The 23,311-nt window shown below is 50.9% G+C and overlaps 2 protein-coding genes across 7 annotated transcripts in view; both read left to right on the top strand.

The window, feature by feature from the left end:
- The window catches only part of Agfg2 (ArfGAP with FG repeats 2), a 34,216-nt gene extending 18,978 nt beyond the window's left edge, over positions 1-15,238 (top strand). The window contains exons 4-13 of one of the 6 annotated variants that reach the window (XM_021163615.3): positions 1,981-2,137; positions 2,747-2,912; positions 4,633-4,758; positions 5,922-5,954; positions 9,830-9,950; positions 10,146-10,228; positions 10,337-10,417; positions 11,658-11,786; positions 13,199-13,284; positions 13,887-15,238. In XM_021163615.3, coding sequence (XP_021019274.1) covers positions 1,981-2,137; positions 2,747-2,912; positions 4,633-4,758; positions 5,922-5,954; positions 9,830-9,950; positions 10,146-10,228; positions 10,337-10,417; positions 11,658-11,786; positions 13,199-13,284; positions 13,887-13,940 — 1,036 coding nt within the window. In that variant the 3' untranslated portion in view covers positions 13,941-15,238. Of the gene's footprint in view, positions 1-1,980; positions 2,138-2,746; positions 2,913-4,605; positions 4,759-5,921; positions 5,955-9,829; positions 9,951-10,145; positions 10,229-10,336; positions 10,418-11,657; positions 11,787-13,198; positions 13,285-13,886 lie in introns of all 6 variants that reach the window. The other 5 variants (XM_021163614.3, XM_029477720.2, XM_021163613.3 and 2 more) reach the window with 5 other exon arrangements.
- Positions 15,239-20,083: 4,845 nt separating this feature from the next.
- LOC110293997 (uncharacterized) lies at positions 20,084-22,534 on the top strand. The gene is made up of 2 exons (XM_021161930.3): positions 20,084-20,682; positions 21,103-22,534. The coding sequence occupies exons 1-2, from the start codon at positions 20,253-20,255 to the stop codon at positions 22,155-22,157; spliced, it is 1,485 nt and encodes a 494-aa protein (XP_021017589.1). The 5' UTR covers positions 20,084-20,252; the 3' UTR covers positions 22,158-22,534.
- The last annotated feature ends 777 nt before the right edge of the window (positions 22,535-23,311 follow it).

The following is a 23,311-nucleotide window of genomic DNA, read 5'->3' as shown; positions in this document are numbered from 1 at the left end:
CACACACACATACACACACATACACACACACACACATACATACACACACACATACACACACACACATACACACACACATACATACACACACACATACACACACACATACACACACATACACACACACACACACATACACACACACATACACACACACACATACACACACACATACACACACATACACACACACACACACATACACACACACACACACACACACACACACACAGAGAGAACCCAGAAAGAGAAAGGGCCACGTCAACAAAGAAGTTGGAAAATAAGATCACTGTTCTATCTGTATTATTGTATCTGTGACTACTTAAAACCAAGATGCCTTGAGATGGCCAAAGAAGACATCCAATATCTTGTACAAATAACATATGCTAATTACAAAATTCTTTAAAGAATTTGGGTGTGGCAACTGGGTGTCTTTAACCCCAGCATTCGAGGGAGAGGCAAGCAGAGATCTCTGTGAGTTTGAGGCCAGCCTGGTCTACAGACCGAGTTCCAGGACAGTCAAAGCTACACAGAGAAACCCTGTCTCAGAAGAATAAAAACAACAACAACAACAAAAAATCTTTTTAAAAGTTGCCACAAGGGGCTGGTGAGATGGCTCAGCGGTTAAGAGCACCGATTGCTCTTCCAAAGGTCCTGAGTTCAAATCCCAGCAACCACATGGTGGCTCAACAACCATCCGTAACAAAAAATCTGATGCCCTCTTCTGGAGTGTCTGAAGACAGCTGCAGTGTATACACATATAATAAATAAATAAATCTTAAAAAAAAAAAACCAACCAAATCTGTTCCCCTGCTTTGTATAGATGTGTGTGGCAGGCATCATATGTTTAAAAAAAAAAAAAAAAAAGTAGCCACAATATGGGGGGAAAACGGCATTTCTGAACAGAAATTTCTACCACAAAGCTGGGCATGGTGGTATACACCAGGAATTGCAGCATTCTGGAAGTGGAGGCAGGAGAATTAGTTCAAGTCCTCTATGGGTACATAGTGATACCATGTCTCAAAAGGCCGAAAACAATGACGGCAAGATGGCTTAGCAGGTAAAGGCACCTAATTTGATCTGAGTTCAGACCTGAGAAGTCACATGGTAGAAGGAGCAAACATACAACATGCAAGTTGTCTTCTGACCTTCAGTGGCACACATACATGTACTTGTACATGTAACACACACAAATAATAGTAATAATAATAACAATAATGAAAAATTTAATATAAAGCAGAGAAGGATACATTAAGATACCCAAGGAGTACCAGAGGGGTGATGATTCTCAACTTTAATTTCAGGTAGATCTCAATGAGTTCAAGGCCAGGGCTACACAGAGAAACCCTGTCTCATAAAAAAGAAAAAAAAAGATACCCAAGGGGCAGCTGTATGTGGTAGCTCATGCTCAAGGGGGCTGTGGATATAGCTCAGTGGTAGAGCCCCTGCCTAGAATCCCCCAGTGTGGGGCTGGGGGCGTGGCTCAGTGGTAGAGCCCCTGCCTAGAATCCCCCAGGGAGGGGCTGGGGGCGTGGCTCAGTGGTAGAGCCCCTGCCTAGAATCCCCCAGGGAGGGGCTGGGGGCGTGGCTCAGTGGCAGAGCAGTAGCTATCATGCACAAAGCCCTGCTCACAGAAGAAAGGGACACATTCAAGAGAATATTGTTAGATCTCTACATTGTTTTCGGGGGAAGGTGTTAGGGAAGGGTTGAGCTAGAGTTTCTCTGTGTAGCTCTGGCTGTCCTGGAACTCGCTTAGTAGACCAGGCTGGCCTAGAGCTCAGAGATCCGCCTGCCTCTGTCTCCCAGGTGCTGGGATTCAAGTTGTGCACCACAAAGTTCTTTTCACTCCTAAACGGGAATTGGTAAAGAAATGTTAAAGACTTTGACCCTGTAACTTGTCTTTCCCCAACCACCTTAGCTAAACATGGTCCAAAGTTTTCTCTCTCTCTTTTTTAACAGCATAACTGTTCTTTTTCACAGGTACGTCCCCCCAGAGCAAGTCAAGGGGCCCTCTTACAGCAAAGGCAGTGTCTCTGCTACCCCTGTCCAGGGCTCTGTTCCAGAAGGGAAACCCATTCGGACACTTCTGGGAGACCCTGTGCCATCTCTCTCTGATCCTGCTTCCACTTCAAGCCAGGTAACTGTCAGACCTGATGTCACATTTCCACTGAGATTTGGTTTAGATTAGGAGAGACGGGGGCCGCTTTCCTAAGTCAGATCATTTGGATTTAGCGCATTGTCAGTCTGTGAGCTAAAGGCTGGTTCTCAGCCACGCTGCTACCTCTGGCTTACATCCAGATACCTAGACCCTGGAGGAAAGTGGTGCTTAGGGAGATGAGAATAATGACTTCAGTCTTGACCCTCCCTTCTTGTATCTGGCAAGGATATGGGGTGAGCTGGGCGGTGGTGCACACCTTTAATCCCAGAACTCAGGAGGCAGAGACAGGTGGATCTTTGGGAGTTTGAGGCCATCCAGGGCTACACAAACCCTGTCTTGGTGGGAAGGGCATGGGGGCGGAGGAATATGTAGAGGTGAGCTCCTGGGCGCTGTGGGGCATGTTGCTATGCAGCTCAGGGTTATTTCTACATGCCCTGAAGTACCTGCTCCCTGTGGCCGAGGGAGGAACTGAGGACACCCACTCAACTTTGCCTTCTCTCAGCTTAACTGTTCGGTAGCAGCCTGGTCAGCTCTGGAGGGACCCGGGTCATGTGGGATTCTAAGTGTCACACACAATTCTTTCCCAAGGCTGGGAGCCAGTCGCAGGCACGCAGCTCGCAAGCCAGGAGCTCCCAGCCTCCTTCCCATTCATCCACCAAGAAAGCCAGCACTGACCTGCTGGCGGATATCGGGGGAGACCCCTTTGCTGCTCCCCAGGTGGTGCCAGCCTTTGCCTCATTCCCAGGATTTGGAGGTAAGTACTACCCTGGGACAGGAATCCATCTCCGCCGTATCTATATTACTGCAAAGACATCATTAGTCCACCGGGGCCTAACTTTTCTGTGTGGCTGGGGTCAAGGAGCAGCATGAGTTATATTTGGTAGTCTAGCCATAAAACATATCAGTGGGGGCTCCCAGCAACTCCTTTAACAGTCAAAGAACCCATTTTATTGCTTTATCTTTGCTAAGCCAGACAGAAGGGAGCCGGGTGTGATGGTGCCTGCCTATGATCCTGACACTCAGGAGGCTGGAACCAGAGAGTAAAGAGCTGATTAATCATCGCCACACTTATATGTGTGCATGTTTATGTGTGTACACTGAGAGGAGAGGTATGGGAGGGCCTCTCCCAGTGGGGGCCAGATAGAAGGCCATGCTCTCCCTGGGCAGGTGCTCCAGGGTTGGAGGAGAAAGCAGGCTGACTGGTCTGTATACCACCACATCTGCCTTGGTTGTTGTGGTACCAGACGTCTCTTGTTTCCTTGTACTTTTTTTTAAAGGTTTATTTACTTTATGTGTATGAATGTTTTGCATGTAATGTATGTACGTGCACCGTTATAGATGCCTGTGAGCCACCATATGAGTGCTGGCTATCGACCAATGGTCATCTTAAAAAAAAAAAAAAAAGTGTTCTTAACCACTGAGCCATTTCTTCAGCACCAACCTTTTCAATTATTAAAGTAAAACAAGCAAAAACCAGTTTCTCGCTGGCCTGGAACTTGCCACATAAGGCTAGGCTGGCCGGCCAGTAGACTCATGGGTTCACCTATCTCTGTGTTTCCAGTGCTAAGATTATAAGCTAATGACATAGATTCTAGGGACTGAGCTGCCTCCCAGGAGGGCGGGGAGGGAAGGAGACTGTCTCTCTGTTTTGGAAATAGGGCAGTAGTGCTGTGGAGTTCAGGCTGGTCTCAAACTCATGCTATGATCTCCATCCGGCCTCTTGAGTGCTGGGGTCACAGTTGTGAACCACCATGCTTTGTGTCTCAGGTTTCTGTCACTGTGATGATAAAAAAAAAAAAAAAAAAAAACACTCACCAAAAGCAATTTGGGGAGGAATGGGTTAATTTCGCTTCTGGGTCCTGGTTCACAGCCCCTTGAAGGAAGTCCTGGTTGGAACTCCCATCAGGAACTGGAGGACAGAGAGGATTGTGGCCTGCAGGCTTGTTCCTTACTGGCTTGCTCAGCCTGTTTTCTTTTGGTTTTCAACCTTCTGAGACAAGGCTCTCACCACGTCGCTCTGGCTGGCCTGGGTCTTGCTCTGTAGACTAGCCAGCCTGCTTGCTTGTACAGCCCTGGACTGCCTGCCCAGGGATGACACTGCCTCCGTGGGGTTTGGTCCTCCCACATGAATCAAGAAAGTGCTCCCACAGACTCACCTGCAGTAGCTCAGTCTGATGGAGGCGCTTTGTTTTGGCAGGGAAGGGGGTTCTCTACAGAGCCTTGGCTGTTCTAGTACTCACTGTATAGTCCAGCCTGCCCTTGAACTCCCAGAGATCTGCTGCCTCTACCCCCCTAGGGCTGTTAAAACATACACCACCATGTGTGGCAGAGGCACTTTCTCAATTGAGGTTCCTCTTGCTAAATGACTTTTGGCTTGTTTCAAGTTGACAAAAAAAAAAAAAAAAAAGCCACCCTTGGCTATGTATAGGTTTCTTTTCTTCATGCAGCAGCATTTGTATCCCCTCCTCCAGTAGGCCAGACTCCTGCCCATGGAGGCTTTGCCAACTTCGATGCCTTCAGCAGCAGCCCTGGCTCTTCCGCCTTCGGAAGCCTCCCTCCATCCGTCCAAGCGCCGTTCCAGGCCCAGCCGACCCCTGCAGGTAAAGTGCCTCACCCATTTCTGGCCTCTCTCTCAAGAGCATCCGCTGTCCACCTCCATACATTATCCTTCCTTTGCATCCCCATCGATCACATTGACCAGATAACTGTAAAAGAGGCATTCAAAACTGCTTCTCCTTAAAGGGTAACAGGATGTGGGGCCTGCCAGCCACAGACAGGGGCCACCGTGATCCTCTTTTTCACAAAAGGAAAATTGCTACACTATTAGACAGAATTCTACCCAAGACAATACTCTTTTAAAAATACTTTTTCAAGATTTATTTATTTTATGTATGTGAGTACACTGTAGCTGTACAGATGGTTGTGAGCCTGCATGTGGTTGTTGGGAGTTGAATTTTTTTAGGACCTCTGCTGCTCCGGTCAACTCTGCTTGCTCTCACCCAAAGATTTATTTATTATTATACATAAATACACTATAGCTGACTTCAGACGCACCAGAGAGAGCGTCAGATCTCATTACGGGTGGTTGTGAGCCTCCATGTGGTTGCTGGGATTTGAACTCAGGACCTCTGGGAGAGCAGTTGGTACTCTTACCCGCTGAGCTATCTCACCAAGCCCTTAAAAATATTTTATTTTACATATTTATGTGCGCACATATGTACACACTTGGCAGGCTGATGTATGCCTTGCCACATGTAGAGGTCAGATCCCAGCTTCTGAGGGTGGTCTCTTCTTCCACTGTGGGACCTGGGCATTGAACTCGGGTCTTCAGACTTGCGTGATATGTGTCTTTACCTGCTCAGTGCTCTTCCGACCCACACAGAAACTTCCTGACTGGGAACACTGGAGGGCTGAGTCCAATAAACATACACACATCCTGTTCTTATTGTCTGGGATAGCCTGCCTCAAAGGGTTAAACACCAGGTCAAGTACAAGGTGGTCCCCAGGCATCCACACCCATCTCCGAGATCTAAGCTCTTTGACAAGGGATATTGAGCCATTAGGAGTTGCAGGCGACTCTTGAGATCCCTTTCAATCCTTAGCTCTTTCCAGAGCCTTCAGATCTCAGTCTCTATAGCCCTGCCTCTCCTCTTTTGGCTGTCCTGGACACCAGGCGTTGGCAGCTGAAGGGCTGTAGAAACCAGATGTCTAGGGACAAGCAATGACTCATATTCTCTTTTCGCTTCTCCGCCCTCATTGGCAGCCAATCGGATGCTAACTGGAAGTTACAGCTTTGGTGAGTCCTTTGCAGCCCTCAGCCTACCCAAGGTCCTCTGAAGTCTTTAAAATGTAGCTGGGCACAATGACACATGCCTTTAATCCTAGTACTTGGGAAGCAGAGACAGCCTCTGTAAGTTCGAGGCCAGCCTGATCTACATGGCAAGTACTAGGCCAGCAAGGGCTACATAGTGAGACCCTGCCTCAGAAATAAATAAATGAAAATGTTGCCAGGGTGTGGTTCCAGTAGTGAAGTATGTAAGTAGAGTAAATGAGAACCTGGATTCCATCACCAGAGTGAAAAAATACAGCATTATAAAACAGATTGTGCAACACAGTGTGGCAGAACTAAGACTTGCTGACTCTACCCACGGGGTCCCACTGTGTCACTGAGGACTGCAGGGCTGCTTTGGTTTGATTGCCTGATTGATTTTGTGGTACTGGAAATTAAGCATCAGGCAACTGTAAGGAAGACAGTTCTGCTAAAATCCATGCAGAAGTTTCCGTGAGTATGGGACTTAGAGTAATCGGCAATTCTGACAAAGAACAGACTACTGGGCACAATAAGAATTTTTTGTTTTGTTCTTTGAAACAGGGTTTCTCTGTGTGGCCCTGGCTGTCCTGGAACTCACTCTGTAGACCAGACTGGCCTTGAACTTATATATATATATATATATATATTTTTTTTTAAAGATTTATTTATTTATTTTATGTAAGTACACTGTAGTTGTCTTCAGACGCACCAGAAGAGGGCATCAGATCTCATTACGGATGGTTGTGAGCCACCATGTGGTTGCTGGGATTTGAACTCAGGACCTTCAGAAGAGCAGTCAGTGCTCTTAACCACTGAGCCATCTCTCCAGCCTTTGAACTTACATTGATCTGCCTGTGTGTACATCACAATGCCTGGCCCAATACAGTGAGCTTTTAACAAGCCAGCTGCGTAGGAGCCTCCACCCTTCTTCCTCCCTCGGGAGACTGAGGTGAGCCAGCCGAGGGTGTCCTGAGGAACTATTTAGCAAGTGTGCTCTAAAATAGAAGAAATGGGACTTTGTGACCAAATGACAGAGTATCTACTTCTAAAATACATATATTTTTTTATTTTTTAAAGGCTTACTTTATTTTTATTTGTGTGTATGAGCATTTGGGGCCTGAATATATGAATGTGCCCCAAGTGAGGAGACAGAAAAGAGCACTGAAACCTCAGGAGTTCCAGGTTGTGAGCCATCAAGTGTGTGCTGGGAACCGAACCCTGGTCCTCTGCAATAGTGGTGAGTGCTCTTAACCACTAAGCCATCTCTTCAACCCCAGAATATTCTTTCCAACATGATCCTTTAATGGTTGGTGATTCAATAGGAAACAAAATTTCCATACATTCCGACAAATAAGAATTATGTGTGTTGTGCTAGAGAGGCAGAACAATAGTTAAGAGCACTGACTGCTCTTCCAGAGGACTCAGGTTCGAGTCCCATCACCTATATGGCAGCTCACAACATCTGTAATTCCAGTTCCAGGGGACCCGATGCCCTCTTCTGGCCCGTGTGCACACCAGGCGCGTACATAGTACACACATATGTGCAAGCAGAATGCTCATACAAGTAAAATTAAAAAAAAAAAGTCTTAGAAGGTTTTAAATTTTACAATATTTATTCATCGTCCTGTTGGTACAGTGCTTGCATAGTTTGTGAAAGTGTCTCGGTTTGATCCTTATCAGCACATAAATTAGACATGTTAAGCTAGGCTCATAATCCTGTCACTCAGGATAGTGAAGAAGGAGGGTCAGAAATTTGAGGTCATTGGCTCGCTACACCGGGAGTTTGAAGTCAGCCTGAGCTACGTGAGACCCTGTCTGAAAAGACACAAGAGAGGGTAGGGGTGAGAGGGATGCCAGCCTATAGCACAAGTGATTACATCCCAACAGTGCTGGGATCTATGTGGGAAAAGAAAGACCCGAGACTCGCAGCCTTCCCAAAGCATCAGGTCTGGACGGCTCTACCAGCTGACAGGGCACCCTCTAACCCATCCCTGCCACTGTGGCAAGATCGATCCCCAGTGTGCACGTGGAGCTAGGATGGAGGATGTAGCTCAGTGGTAGAGCACCTGCCTAGCACAGGCAAGGCCCCGGATTCCATCCCCAGCAACATGAGGCAGAAAAAGCTCTATAGACTTGAGACATTTTGAGAGGTGGGCAACTCTTCTGATAGGGCTGTGCTGTGTATGTAAGGAGTTCGAAGAGGGGAAGTTGCTAAATGTGCAGAGATCAGTGGGTAAGGCTTTTGCTGCCAAGTCCAGTGACCTGAGGTTGATCCCTAGAACCCACGTGACGGAACAAGAGAACCAGCTACTGCAAGTCCTCTGACCTCCATGTGCACCCCTTTATGCAAAAAAAAAAAATTAATAAGAATTAAACTGCCGCTTTGGAGCTGGTGATGGCTTCCTGGGTAACCCGAGTTGAAGCCCAGCTCTGCCCTCTAGTGTCCACAGGGGAACACTTCACAGACTCTGATCCAGGCAGGAGCCAGCTGGAGTAGAAGGCTCTCTCCCTGGGAAGCAGTTGGAACATGGAGAGCGAGACCATACCGAAGAGGAGCTAAAACCCCGTGTTACGTTAGCTCAGAAACCCTGTGTACTCTGAGGCAAGCAAGCATGGCCCAGATCCACCTGCCTTACGTTCTGTGTTTGAAAACATGGATGGGGGGGTGGGGGGCAGGGCTGTCCAGATGGTTCCGTGGGTAAAGGCATTTGCTATATAAGTCTGATAACTTAAGTTTGATCTCCAGAACCTATGTAAAAAGCACTCAACACCCACACACAAATAAGTAAGGAATTAAAACGATAAATGCAGTCTTTAGAAATGGGGGAAGCATAGACATTCAAACTACAGTGTTGGAAAAAGAAGCCAGAACTGAGCTGGAGTGTATATGGCTCAGTGACAGAGTTCTTGCCTAGCATGCACAAGGTCCCGGGTTCTGTCCCAGCACCACTGGGGTGGGGGAGATAGATGGGGAGGAAGAGAGAGAGTGCAGGGAGATGCTGAGTATGGTGGCCTCCAAGCCCTCAGGAAGCTGAGGCTGACTTGCTGCAAGGTTGAGGTCTAACTGGGCTATGTAGGGAGACCCTATGTTAAAAACGAAGGTTTGGGACGTTAGTTCCATGGTAGGGTACTTATCTAACATGCACAGGACCCTAGATTTCATTCATGGTACAATTATTAAACTAATTTCCTTTGGCCAGTTTGGGTTTTTGTTTTGTTTTGTTGTTTTTGTTTTTTGGGTTTTTTTTTTTTTTTTGAGTCAGGGTTTCTCTGTGTAGCCCTGGCTGTCCTAGAACTTGCTCTGTAGACCAGGCTAGCCTTGAACTCACAGATCCACCTGCCTCTGCCCCCTGGATGGTGATATTGAAGGTATGTGCCACCGCTGCCTGCCTGATTCTCAAAGTTAACCGGGAACTCGGAATGTCTTTGTAGAGTGTCTGTCTATACACTGAGCCCTGGATTTGATCCTTAGCCCGTTATACTCCAGGCACACTTGTAATCCCAGTATTGGGAGGCTAAGGCAAGAGGATAAAGGAGAGTTCAAGGCCAGCCTTAGCTACATATTGAGAGCCTGTCTCAAAAAAGACAGAAAGGAGGAATGCCATATTTGCTGAAGAGACAGGCATCCGTCTAGGACATACAGACCAAACTGTATGGCATAAAAGAAGACAGCCAAGATGAGACCTTAAAGTCTTCAGGGGATGAGCCTTCTACACTAGCCACTGGCTAGTGAGCTGAACTGGCTCAGAGAGTCCAGCAGGTGCCTCACCTGTCACCATTCCATCCCACCCCCACCTCCATCTCCCCTTCTTGTCTTTCCCTCAGGTCTCAGCCTAGCCTCCTTGTTTTATCCCATCCAGGAAGTGGCCAGATGTCAGCGTTTGGTGTGGCACCCCTTGCAGCTGCCAGTCAACCCAACAACCTTGCAGATATGGGCGGCCTCCTGGGTCCCAGGATGGCTGCCGGAGGTCTCCCTGGCAGGTGGGTCTAGACACAAAGGTGACCCATCTGAAGGTTGGTGGCATTTTCACAGGCTGATAGTGCATTGTGGCTTCCTTGTCTCCCCTTGGCTTCCTGGGCTAGCCTTGGGTAACACAGCGGGCTTGCCTTCTTTGCCCCCTTGCTTGCTCTTCCTGGAAGCTGCCCATTCCCACCTCCTCTCTCCCTGCGCCGCAGTGTTTTCGGGATGCCGAGCCAGGTTCCTGCCCTGCAGTCGGCCGTGCCAGGTGTTAGCGGCAGTGGAGGGCTCCCCTTTGGAGGTGAGTCTTACCTGTGGAGACCTGGAAGGGGAGGTGGGGAAAGCACCTCAAGATTGAAAGGACTCAAACCATCGTTTTCTCTAACGTCTCTCTTTGTGCTGTGAGCAGCCTACACCAACCCCTTCGCCACCCCTGCCCAAGCCCAGCTGCCTTCTACCAACCCATTCCAACCCAATGGTCTAGCCTCAGGTAAGTTCCCAGAACCAACTTTGAAGTTTTTAGAGTGCCAGCTCTCCTAACCCTATGTCTCTCGTCGTCCAAAGAGCAGTCAACATCACGCTCTCCACACTAGCCCCAGCTAGTTCCAGCTGTAAATCCAAGCCACCTAGTGGACTAAAAATAGAAGCATCCGTGCCATAACAGTGTCACAGAAAATGCGCCACATGGTGGTGCGCCCCTATAATACCAGTACTGCTTAAGAGAGAGGATCGTCACAAGTTCAAGGACAGGCTGGGGTACATAGTAAGATCCGGGCCAGCCTGGTCTACATAGTGAGACTCTGTCTCAAAAAAAAAAAAAAAAAAAAAAGATTTAAAGGAAGGAGAGTCAAGAGAAAAGCGGGTGAGTGGAGGAGAGGGAGGGAGGGGGAGGAGAGAGGAGGAGGAGGGGGAGGGAAGCATGCCTTTCCCCCAAGTCGGTTCTCAAGTGTCTTTCCTCTTAGCTGAGGGCACTATGATGCTCCTGTCTCCAATCCCCTATGCAGATCCATCCCTTGGGACAGCCAGGCTTTCTTCCTTCAGTGTTCCAAGCCTAAACTATCAGAGAACCGTCATGAACAGAGTCCTTGTTAGTCAGCAAGGCCTTGTAGTTCCTTGCCCTGGGCCCTCCACAGCCTCTATATTGTCCCTTAAACTCCTCAAATCCTGTTAGCTCGATGGGGACTCAGGCTGAGGAGACAGGAGGTCGCCTAGAGCAGAGTCACACGCATGCATGCACACACACACACACACACACACACACACGGGGCCTCACTCCATCAGCTTATGGTGGCCCAGTGAGATGGGTCCCATGCCCATTTCAGGGATAAAAGCAGATCTGGGCATGAAGGCACAGAGCTGTCATCCAGCGCTGGGAAGCTAGGCATAAGAAGATCAGGAGAAGGCCATCCTTAGCTACATAGTGAGCTCAAGGACAGCTTGGGCTACGTGAGACCCTGCCTCATAAGGGGGGAGGGACACCGGGAGAGAGACTCAATGAGAGCGGACATAGTGAGGGGTCATAAGTCCCCTTGTCTGTGGGCCCAGTTCTGCATGGTTCACGAGCACTGCACCCTTCAAGCCAGGAGCCCCAGGAGCACGGAGATCACAGGCTTATAGGGCTTCCCACTGTGGGAAAAGTGACCTTACTTTCTATATGGGGACATTAAGGTGACAAAATGTCAGCTCATCTGCCTGAAGTCTGCTTGAGCCTCCCCTCTCTCGCTCCACAGGGCCTGGCTTCGGGATGAGCAGTGTTCGGCCTGGCCTTCTTCAGCCAGTGCCACCCTCTGGGGCCTTTGCCAGTCCCTTCTCTGCACCCGTGTTCCCCACACAGGCTGGACTGGTCGACCAGCAGAATGGTAAGAGGACCGGTTATGAGCCCCTCTTTCCTCTGCTTATCCCCACTGTACATCTGGACAGTGCAGCCTCCGAGTACTGTGTGTGATCTGTTCCAGGAACCCCACCCCCACCCCACATGCACACCGGACTCCATAGATACTCATGCAGTTCATGTGAACGGCATTGCATTTACACAGAAACTGTGCACACCAAGTGCGCAAGTGCATTTATCCCAGCAATCAAGAGGCTGAGACAAGTGCAAGGCCTGCCGGGAATGCTCACGTAGTAGAAAGAGGGCGGGAGCGGAGCTCACTGTAGAGTTTGCCTGGCACCACGGACACTGAGTTCCATTCCCAGTCCAATAAAGAAGGCAGGAGCCTATACACACCCCTCTCTCTCCATATGCATATCCTTTTAAAGGGAAGTTTATTTGGTATGTGTGGGTGTTTTGGCTGCATGATGTGAACCTTGGTCCTCTGGAAGAGTGGGCTGTGTTTTTAACTGTGGAGCCATCTCTCCAGCCTTCGCCTGTTTTGTTGAACATTTGTTTGTGTGTGTTTGGGTGAGCGTGGCATAGCACTGCCATGAAGATCAGACAACTTGTGATAAGTCAGGTCTCTCCTTCCAGTGTGTGGGTCCTGGCTATCAAACTCAGGTCATCAGGTTGGCAGCAGAAGCCTTTACCCCTGATCCACCTTGCCAGCCCCTCTTTATCTTGTCTTATTTTTTGTTTTGTTTTGAGATAGGTTTGCAGTGTGTAGCCCAGGCTAGTCTTGAATTCCTGATCCTCCCAGCTTGCCGGGTGCTGGGGTTAAATATGACACTATGCTTGGCTGTTTATAATCTTTTGATTCTGTTTGTCCAGACAGGGTCTCTCTGTGTAGCCCTGACTGTCTGGAACTCACTCTGTAGACCAGGCTGGCCTCGAATTCACAGAAATCTGCCTGCCTTGGACTCCCAAATGCTGGGATTAAAGATGTGTGCCACTATACCTGGCTCGATTTTTTTGTTTGTTTTCTTTTTGTTTTTGTTTTTTCCAAGACAGGGTTTCTCTGTGTAGCCCTGGCTATCCTGGAACTTACTCTGTAGACCAGGCTGGCCTTGCTTGGGTTAAAGGCCTGGGCCACCACTGCCAGGCCAAAATATTTTTAAGGATTTGTTTTCAGCCCACACTTCTTGAACCTTAAGAAGACAGTTTACAGCAGGGTGGGGCGCTGGTTGCCTGTACAGATGGAGACTTGACCTATTTCCCTTTCTGACCAGTAGGGGGGACCAGAGGAGCTGCAGCGCTACCTCTGTCTCCTGATGGCTCCATACTTTTCTAAGAATTCTGGAAGGATCCCTCTTGGGTGTTCCCTGGGAATGTAGCAAGCTGTTCCCCTTCAGGAAGGTGAGAGACACAGTCAACCAAATTATTGTCCTTGCCTCCCAGGCTCTTCCTTTGGCGACTTGGGGACCTCTAAGCTGGGGCAGAGGCCACTGAGCCAGCCGGCTGGGATCTCTACCAATCCTTTCATGGTAATCACTGCACTGTGACATTGGAGACACACAGATCTTTCCAGAAGGTGGTAATGTGGGGTATAACTAAGATCCCTTCCTGGAGTGCATGTGTGTGTACCCATGCACTCACAGAGGCCAGAGGAGGACTTCCGGTGGCCTTCCCTATCACGCTCCACCTGACATAGGGCCTCTCACGGAACCTGGAGCTAGTCTGGTGGCTGGTGAACCCCAGTGATCCTCCCGTCTCTGTCCCTCGAGGGACACCGAGGTTGTAGGTGCACATGAGACCACCCCAGCTTTATATAGGTGCTGAGGATTCAAGCTTAGGTACCCATGAAGCCGGTACACGCACACCCCACCTCCTCCCTTTTTTTGAGACTGAGTCGCATTGTGTACCCCAGGCTAGGCTGAAACTCAGGCTCCTCCTGCCTCAGACATCTGAGTGCTGAGATCTCAGATGTGTCCATCCACACCCAGCTCCCAGGCCCCACTCAGTCCCTCACTCCCTTCAGTGTCCCCTAATCCCCCTTGCTGTCTGTTCCTCCAGTAGTTACGTTGGGTGGTCTCCAGCAGTTCCCCCCATCCCCCTAATCTAGTAACCGTTTGCTGTCTCTTTGCAGACTGGATCCTCAGCGTTTGCCTCCAAACCTCCAACCACAAACCCATTCTTGTAGCACTGTGTCACTGGGGGAAGAAGGGGCTCTCCCCTCCTGGGGGTGTGGGGGACAACTTCTACTTCTGCTGCACCCCTCAGAGCTCTGGTGACCATTTGCCTGTGGGGCATTTCTGTGGGTCTGAGGCTGGGATTGGGCCTGGGTTGCGGGGCTTATGGACCTGGGAAGAGGGGAGGTTTAGAAGTGTGACTTGGAGATGAATCAGACTCTAGCCTCCTGGTCTGCCGCCCAGGGGCTTCCTCTTCCTCGCCGGACACCTACCCAGGAAGAAGCCCACCAGGAGACCCCATAGTGGTGTAGTTCTGTCAGATTATTAAGTATGAAGACAGTCTTCGATCCTGTCCCTCCTGGCCTGTGGGGAGAGAAGCTAGGCACAGCCCTAGCAGCTCCTTCCTCCACACCCAACCTTCCAAAGCTGCCGCTTTCCTCCCAGATCGAAGCAAAGCTCGGATGTAGGGTAAAGATGAGGCCTGGTGTTGAAAGCCACCAGATAGCCCTGGGACTGCGGAGCTTCTGGTGTCTAGTGCTTTTTGTTTGCCAGACTCGGCCACACCCACTTCTCTCCACCTCAGTTCTTCCTAGCTGCCCCCTCATCTTGTCCGTCAGGGTGGGGGAGTTTGACCTACAGAGTATGCGTGCCCGCCTCCTGTCAAGCACTTTAGTTAGCCCTGTCATGTTTGGATACCAGTGTTTTATATTTATAAATAGAGACTTTTCTAATATAGCTATTATATACATAAATAAATAAATATATATATGCATACACATATGTAAACAGATAAACACCGCTGGCCATTCTTTTTCTCCCAGACAACCCTTGAACTTGGGGGACTTGGGTAGGAGGATCACAAGTTCAAGACTAGCCTGGACAGTTTTGAGACCCTCCGTCTCAAAGGAAAAAAAACGATAAAAAGTAAAAACAGAGAACTCAGGATGTAGTTCAGTGGTAGAGCACTCGTCTAGACTCCTCCTCCCGGGAACTTGAAGAGTAGGGTAACTCCTGCCTGTGCCTGGATAATCAAACCCGGAGCCCCAGGGCTCAGGGGAGGACAACCAAGTGTCCTGACGCTTTCCACAATGTACACGAGAAGGGGTACCCCAGAGGCTAGGCTTTTCCAATGAAAAGTCTGCGATTGGCTGAGGAGTTTTGTGGTTTTTTTTTTTGTTTTGTTTTGTTTTTTCTTTTTTCCACATTCCTCCCTCTGCTCCCAAATATCTGCACCAAAGCTTGTTTGGAGGCAATGTCGGAAAAGATTGCGTTTGAAAGGATTAAAAAAAAAAAAAAAAAGCTCTGAGTGTCTTGCTTTGTGCCAGCTGGAGTGGACACAAGTCAGTCAACATGACTGAGCCTTGACTTGGATCTTCTGATCTTCACTGCCTGGGCTGATAAACACGTGACCTCAACTGACTGACCTGAACTGCACACCCTCTGTTAGCAAGAAGCTGGGAGACCAGTGAGGGGCCCGATGTGGTAGTGATCGCGCAGGGTGGCAGGTGCCATGGAGCTGGTTGAGTGTAGCGTTGATAAGTAAACCGCCCCCTCAGTGTTCTCGGCGCCTCCAGCAGTTCCTTACCAGTGGCTGTTGTGTCATCGGCCAGGTGTTTGCGCTGCCTGCGCATGAGATAAATCCCCCTCCAGCAGACAGACCCAGGCCTTGGCCTTGCTGTTTACCCTGGGAGGCCCCGCCCTTCAGACCTCCGCCAAGAGTTCCTGGCCCTTTAAATTATTCATTCTTAGGATTTCTCTGGGCCTGCCATAGGGACCAGCAAAGGGATGTGGGAATTAAGTTATCAGTCAGTCCTTTGCTTTATAGATGTTTCTGGAAAGATCTGTAGCTCTTGCTAAGCCAGGCTTGGCCTTCCCTCTGCAGTAAGACTCAGTCTCTACTGTTTCCGCTAGCCTAGCCTCTCCCCTCCTTCCCTCTCCTGGGAGGGGGGGAGGGAGGGAGGTCACCCAGCTGGCCCCTAGCCTTTGTACTAGATTTTTCCATATTTTCTGTTTCTTTTCTCATCTTTAATAATGGCAGTCTGTTTCCCCCCACCACCACCAGTTCTCCCTATGTAGCTTGGGCTATCCTCAGACTAGTTCTGCTGCCTCAGTCTCCTGAGGGATAAGAGTCCAGGTATGTGCCCCGACGCCAGGCTGCCCCTCCCGTTTCTTTTTTGCTGCTGCTGCTGCTTTTGAGACATAATCACAGAGGCTGTGTAGCTCTGGCTTGCATGGAACTCACTGTGGAGCTCAGGCCGGCCTCAGACACACTGTGTAACCAAGTGTGACTGAATTTCTGACATGCCACCACACAGTTTCACAAGGTGCTAGGAATCAAGCATTCTACCAAAGGAACCATATCTCTGGCCCTTCCCTTTCCCCCCATTCTGCTTGAAGCCAGGAGTAAGGGCAAGGTTGGTTTTTTTTTTTTTTAAACACAGCTTCCCTGGAACACTCTGGCTTCAGATAACTTTAGTTTTAAAGGGCCCTAAAAAAAAAAAAAAACAACAACAACAAAAAAACCCAGGGCCCCTTTTATGTATAAATCAAACTGCACTGTGTCCCAGGGACTTCCTGTTGCCTGCCTGTTGCCTGTGTCCAGGTCCTCCTAGCCTCCTCCCCTCCTGTCCCTCTGTCTGGTGTGGACCTGGACAGCCTTCTGACTGAGAATCTACCCAGGGTTAGCCTCAAACATCCCCTGAGCTGAGGCTGGGGCCCTGGCAGAGAAGGGCTCAGCAACCTTCCTCTGTCTAACCTCTCCAGACCAGTGGCAAAAACAACAGGAACATCCCCAGTGTGTAGAATAAAGGAACCGAGTGGGCTTGTTTGTCCTCTTTGCACAGCCTCACCTGACGGCTGTAAGTCTGGACAGATGCACATACTTGCACATACACACCTCGGGGGTGGGGGGCCTGGGACTTGACTTATACACATCTGGCCACGTCCTTCTCTCTACACCGCCCCTGGCCAATGCTCTAGCTATGCTATGCAGGTGACAGCTACCCTGGCTCCGGTCTGTCTGTCAGCCAATCACCCATGGGCAGTTTCTGTGAGTACCAAACCTCATTACATAGCTTAGTTGTCCCCCTCACCCACCCACCCCACACACACCCAGAGAAGAATCACAAGCCATCCCAAAGGTTCTCTGGATTCCTACTCCTGCTAACAAGAGTCTTCCATAGAGATGTGGTGTGCCCCCAACCTAGCAGAGCCCCTAATATGCTACTTCCTGAGTTGCTGGGGTTTCAGAAGACTGTAAAATATGTGCTTAGGTAGAGCCCAGAGAAGAGTTGTTGCTATGGCAACTGAGGTAAGCCAGGCTTCTGGTACCCAGCGTATCACGTCACTAGACACTGCTCACCTCTCTGTACACTACTGCACACCGCTATGCTCTCTCTTAGTCCACACCCCAGGTCCTCGGGTGGCTGCTGCTTCCTGCTTTATCTTTTACCCAGCACTCCAGGGCTGAGTGACACAGAACATTTGGAGCTGTCTCTGTGACAGCAGATGTGATTTCACAAGGACAGATGTTTGCAAGATAACCAGGGTCAGGGAAGCAGGAAGAAGATAGGAAAAGACCCTTCCTGGATGCCTCAACTCAATCCTGAGGGAGTGAAGCTCAGTTTCCTTTGAGATGGAGTCTTGTTCGCCATTGCATACTCCAGGCTAGCAGGCTAGAGAGTGTCTGGAAACCATCCTGTCTCCGCTCCCCTCTCACTCAGGGCCCTGGGTTTATGGCTGCACATGGCCATGGCCAGCTCTCTGTGTATCCTGACTACCCAGCTCAAGTCTCAAACTTGCATGAGTACATAATCCAAGGGGCCATCTTCCAGGGTTTGCCGACTGAACGTTGAACATTTCTTTCAGCTCTGGGTGGGGCTCTGCACGGCTGGGAGGCACCTGGGGCAGGCCTCTGGCACGAAAGGCCCATACCTATGATGTCTGTTGGTACTGGGTGTCTACTTTCCATGCAGCACTTGAAAAGGTGCTCAAAGATGTGCAGCTTTAAAGCAGACGGGCAATGGTAGTTTAAATGCCTCTAAGACCAGCACTCACTTGGGAGGCAGGGGTAGTCGGATCTCTGAGTGCCTATAAAGGGGGTTCCAGGACAGCCAGGACTTCACAAAGAAACCTGACTGGGGGGGTGGGAACAGATCCCAACCCAGCTTCATTACAGCAGTGATTTCTCTAGGATTCAGGATCACAAATGGGTCATAGACCTCTGCTGCTTGGGCTGCCCCTGAACTATCCTGAGAAGAAGACCGACCCAGGTTGTCTTGGTTCTGTTTACCTGTTAAATGTGTCCCTTACCTAAGGGAGTACCTCCCCCAAGTCCCCTACCAGGGTCTCAGGGCTTGGCCTTTTCTTCTCTGTATACCGTTATCTTTCCCCACATGGATTTTGCTGGCCACAGCATTAGGGTATTGGCAGGTCTGCTAAGGCACCATGACTTGTCAACTAAGCTTTGTCTGACAGAATGTGTCACACCACTCCGCACCCCCATGTGACCCTAATATGGAGAAACAAAATATCCAAGGGGCTGGGGACGTAGTTCAATTAGAAACATGCTTGCTGTGCAGACCCAATGGCCCAAATTTGATCATCAGAACCCACATAAAAAGTAGAATCCCAGTTCATTATAACCGCAGTACTTCTAGAGCAAGCTAGAAGACTACAACAGGACACGTGCTTTTTATCCCAACACTCAGAAGGCAGAGGCAGGCAGCTCTCTGAGTCCCAGGGCAGCCAGAGCTACAGAGAAACCCTGCCTAAAAAAATAACGGCCACTACTATCTTTAAATGCCTGGGGTACACAGTGCGGTAGCAGAGAGAGTCCCTGCTTCAAAAAGGTGGAAGGCTAGCCGGGCATGGTGGCGCATGCCTTTGATCCCAGCGCTTGGGAGGCAGAGGCAGGCGGATTTCTGAGTTCGAGGCCAGCCTGGTCTACAGAGTTGGGTTCCAGGACAGCCAGGGCTACACAGAGAAACCCTGTCTGGAAAAAACAAAAAACAAAAACAAACAAACAAAAAAAGGTGGAAGGTGAGGCCCCACTTCCAGAAGCTGACCTCTGACCACATGCAGGGGACAGCCTGTACAACACACATAATATTTTCTAAGCTGGGTGTGGTAGCATGCACTGTAACCTCAGGCAGGGGAAGTGGAGTCAGACATATGATATGCCTGTGCCTTCCAGGCCTGCAAATCTAACCTACTAGACAAGTTCTAAGCCTGTCTCAAAAACAAGAGGGATCGCTCTTGAGGAATACGAGAGGTTGTCTTCCAGCCTCCAATAAGCATGTGCATTTGTGTCCTATGATCTCTGACCCCACCTAAACCTCTCAGGATACAAAGGGTCACCAGGATGTCTGCCACAGGATCCCAGCTCCTGTGACCACAGCCACCATCAGGTTCAAGTTGGCATTTGGCTGGTAGTCAGGGGCACTTTGAGGAAGGTATCCCCGAGAGACTAAGTCCTCTTTCACATATCCTTCAGTGGACATTTGCATGCGTGGGAATCTGGGGGAGGGGGTGCGGCTGGTTACCAGAGACCAATCTAGTTTGGTTTCCTTATCCTGGGGTATCCATCAACCCAAACTCATTGAAGAACTGCAGTTAGCAGTTCGGCACACTGCTCAGCAGCCACTGTTTCCTGGATAGCTCAGAAGCAAAGACACAAAGATCATCTCTGGGTGGGAAGGGAAAGAACACTGAGGACTTATACAACTAGAGGCTCAGTGAGGAGGCTCCTCCCTGGAGAACTGCTGCTATCAGGATGGCCTGCTAGACCAGGCCACTCTTATAATCACTAGTGCCATCGCTGCTAACCACAGCCGCTTCTGCTTCTGCACCCTGGCTTTCTGGCTTTCGAGATTGCCCCAGGCTGCCTCTGGCGGTACTCCTCCACCCCCATATCCAGTCAGCTGATTGGTAGAGATGCCCCCCCTCACTCCCCCGCCCCTGTGAAAGTTTGGTCCCAGCGGTGCAGGGCTCCTACTCTAGCCTATGAATCCTAAACTCAAATTCCTGCACTCGGGCGTGGGAGGGTTAACTTGAAGGGGTGGAGATTCCAACAAGGAGGCTGACCCAGCTGGGTCAGCCTCCCTTAGACCTAGGAGTTCTGGTGTCACTGGCCACTGGGACACACGCACTCCTGTGTACAGGGTCCTTGTTCACTCCAAGTCAGGAGAGGGCGTGTAGAGATGCAGGGCAGCTAGACGGGCTGCAGTCTCCCAGGTCTACTTGTCCCAAGCGGGTGGTAGCTCAGGGGACCAGACCCATTCAAATCAGTTCTTCTGGGGACAGTTTACTGTCTTTGGCTGGAAATGAAGCCTGCAGGTACGGGCCCCACAGTCTCCTCCGGGGGCGAGTCCACCGACATGTCCCTCGGCTCACCGTTTCCTTGGCCCTGCCCGCCCGACGTGCGGCTCTGTGGCCATCTGAGGAAGCAGAAGTCCCAGCGCCGCCGCTTTTTCGTGCTGCGCGCTGACCCACCACGCCTGGAGTGCTACGAGAGCGAGAAGAAGTTCTTGGCCAGCGGCTGCCGCCCACCTAGACCCCGGCGTACCGTTAGCCTGGAGGGTGCCTGCACTATTAGCAAGCGCGCAGATGCCCGTCAGCGCCACCTGATCGTCATCTATACCAGCGACAGCAGCCTGGGCGTGGCGGCGGCCAGCGAAGCAGAGCAGCAAGCATGGTACAGCGCCCTGCTCGAGGTGCGCGCCACCGCCGCAGCAGCTGCTGCTACTGCTATGGGTGAGCCTTGGGTGAGCGACGGGGAGGTCAGGGGGTTGCTGACTTAGTTTATCTTGAACCCGTTTCCCTCAGATCAACTGAGGTTCAAATTTTTGTTTTGTTTTTGTTTTTTCGAGACAGGGTCTCTCTGTGTGGCCCTGGCTGTCCTGGAACTCACTCTGTAGACCAGGCTGGCCTCGAACTCAGAAATTCGCCTCCCAAGTGCTGGGATCAAAGGCGTGCGCCACCACGCCGGGCCTGAGGTTCAAATCTTAAGCTAAAAAGAGAGAGAGAGAGAGAGAGAGAGAGAGAGAGAGAGAGAGAGAGAGAGAGAGAGAGAGAGAGAGAGAGAGAGAGAGAGAAGACGTATAAAACGTCTTGGTCACCTGGGACCTGGTGACCCCAACCCCTGCCTCCCAGTGACTTGCCAATTCTCTCCAGGTTTCAGTCCCCAAGAGGCCCCTGAGTCTTGGATCTTCGCCCCATTCCAGGACGTCTGGCCTGTGACACTGCGGTCCAAGGGGCTGGGGAGAGCACAAGGCCTGAGCAGCGGCAGCTATCGCCTGTGCCTGGGTTCTGGGGCCCTGAGCCTTCTGCGAAAGCCAGGAAGCAAAGGTTCCAGAGACAGCCGGGCAACACCACCACCAGTCCTGCGCTTGTCCTTGCTCAGTGTGCGCCGCTGCGGCCACGCAGACTCTTTTTTCTTCCTGGAACTCGGGCGCTCAGCGCCCATTGGTCCTGGTGAGCTATGGCTGCAGGCCCCTGATGCAGTGGTGGCCCAAAGCATTCACGAGACAGTCCTGGCTGCCATGAAGCGGCTAGGGAGCAATGCAGCTGGCAAAGCTGAGCCACCACAGGGAAATTCTCCAAAGAGTGTTCCTGCAGCTCCTACCCCGACACCATATGAAATCCCTGCATCGGCAGCACAAGCAAGAAGCCCCAGTGATCAAGCAAAGCAGGACTACTTCAAGCCCCTGGAAAGGATGGGGTCAACACACTCCTACAAGGGACTAGATCTGGGCGGGAACTACATCACCATGGGAGTCAGGAATGACTATGTCCACATGGGGGGAGGAGAAGCAGGTGACTATATGTGGATGGCGCCCCCAGGCCTTCCTCCCACCCCTGCCAGGGCAGATCCTAATAAGCAGCTTGAGGATTGTGAGAGCACAGAGTATGTACCCATGAATAGATTTTTACCCGGGCCTTTTTACTACGAGCTCAAGGCCAGGGAGTCTGATCTTGGGCATCCGGGTGCCCACTGTAGTCTGAGAGACAGATGGAGACCCACAGTGGCTCAGCCCCGCTGTTCCCAAGGGTCAGAGCTCTCTGGGGACTACATGTCCATCCCTGACTACGTAGGAACGGACAGTGCTAGGCTGGGGTCTCTGGACAGCTGCCTCAACTATGTGGACCTGGACCTGGTCCCTCCCCTGGAGGTTTCTGGAGCAGCCCCAGGGAAGAATCCACATAGCTATGCCAGCATCAAGTTCTAGAACTTCTGGGAGATAGTCAGGTGAGGAGACCCAGGTATTGGTCAGGGCAGAGAGGAGAAGAGGAGGAAACCTTAGTACTGTTCAGCTCAGCACACAGGACCCAGGAACCCTGAGGCCACCATGAGCTGCTATGCTGCCCACCTAGGAAACGCCCAGGAAGACGTGCTCCAAAAGAATCCGACTCTTCAGAGAAAACACTAGAACTCTCTGCCCTCCCAACCCTCCCCCCACTCGCAATCCAAACAACAAACAAATAAAACCCTTCTCAGATGAATGCCCACAGAATCAGTCTCAGGCTAGCTGTGGCCCAAGCCTGGATGAAGACTCTCACCCTGGTTTGGGACAGCTCTGTCCCCTCACATGTTGGCAACTAGATGTCATTGTGTCTCCTCTGCCAAGACATTATCCTAACCCGGTTTTTTCAAGCCACAGCGGAATTCCTAAGGCTCCGAAACAATGGGAGGAGCATCAGGGATCATGACGGTGCTCCCCAAGCAGCCAGTGCTCCCCAAGCAGCCGGTGCTCCCCAAGCAGCCAGTGCTCCCCAAGCAGCCAGTGCTCCCCAAGCAGCCAGTGCTCCCCAAGCAGCCAGTGCTCCCCAAGCAGCCAGTGCTCCCCAAGCAGCCAGTGCTCCCCAAGCAGCCGGTGCTCCCCAAGCAGCCAGTGCTCCCCAAGCAGCCAGTGCTCCCCAAGCAGCCAGTGCTCCCCAAGCAGCCGGTGCTCCCCAAGCAGCCAGTGCTCCCCAAGCAGCCAGTGCTCCCCAAGCAGCCAGTGCTCCCCAAGCAGCCGGTGCTCCCCAAGCAGCCAGTGCTCCCCAAGCAGCCGGTGCTCCCCAAGCAGCCGGTGCTCCCCAAGCAGCCAGTGCTCCTCAAGCAGCCAGTGCTCCCCAAGCAGCCAGTGCTCCCCAAGCAGCCAGTGCTCCCCAAGCAGCCAGTGCTCCCCAAGCAGCCAGTGCTCCCCAAGCAGCCAGTGCTCATCTGACCTTTCTCTGGGCCCAGCAGACACAATCGAGTTCCTCACTTCCCAGAGTGCAGCCCAACCCACCCATTAAAGGTGCCCTTCTCCCTGACTGTCTTGTTCAATGGATCCCCCCACCCCATGTAGTGTGTGACCAATGAGTAAGGAGGCCTGGAGGAAGAACAAATGGTATAATG

The sequence above is a fragment of the Mus caroli genome, unplaced genomic scaffold (genome assembly GCF_978045245.1).
Source record: "Mus caroli unplaced genomic scaffold, Mus_caroli_1 scaffold_4, whole genome shotgun sequence".
Taxonomy (NCBI): domain Eukaryota; kingdom Metazoa; phylum Chordata; class Mammalia; order Rodentia; family Muridae; genus Mus; species Mus caroli.
The sequence above is the reverse complement of the archived record's forward strand: the minus strand, read 5'-3'. Positions and strand labels throughout refer to the sequence as shown.

What these genes read in the sequence shown, in the direction of transcription:
- LOC110293997 (XM_021161930.3), top strand. Translation starts at nt 20,253, where the DNA reads ATGAAGCCTGCAGGTACGGGCCCCACAGTCTCCTCCGGGGGCGAGTCC. An exon ending in AGCTGCTGCTACTGCTATGG is followed by an intron (nt 20,683 to 21,102) that starts GTGAGCCTTGGG and finishes AATTCTCTCCAG; the next exon opens with GTTTCAGTCCCCAAGAGGCC.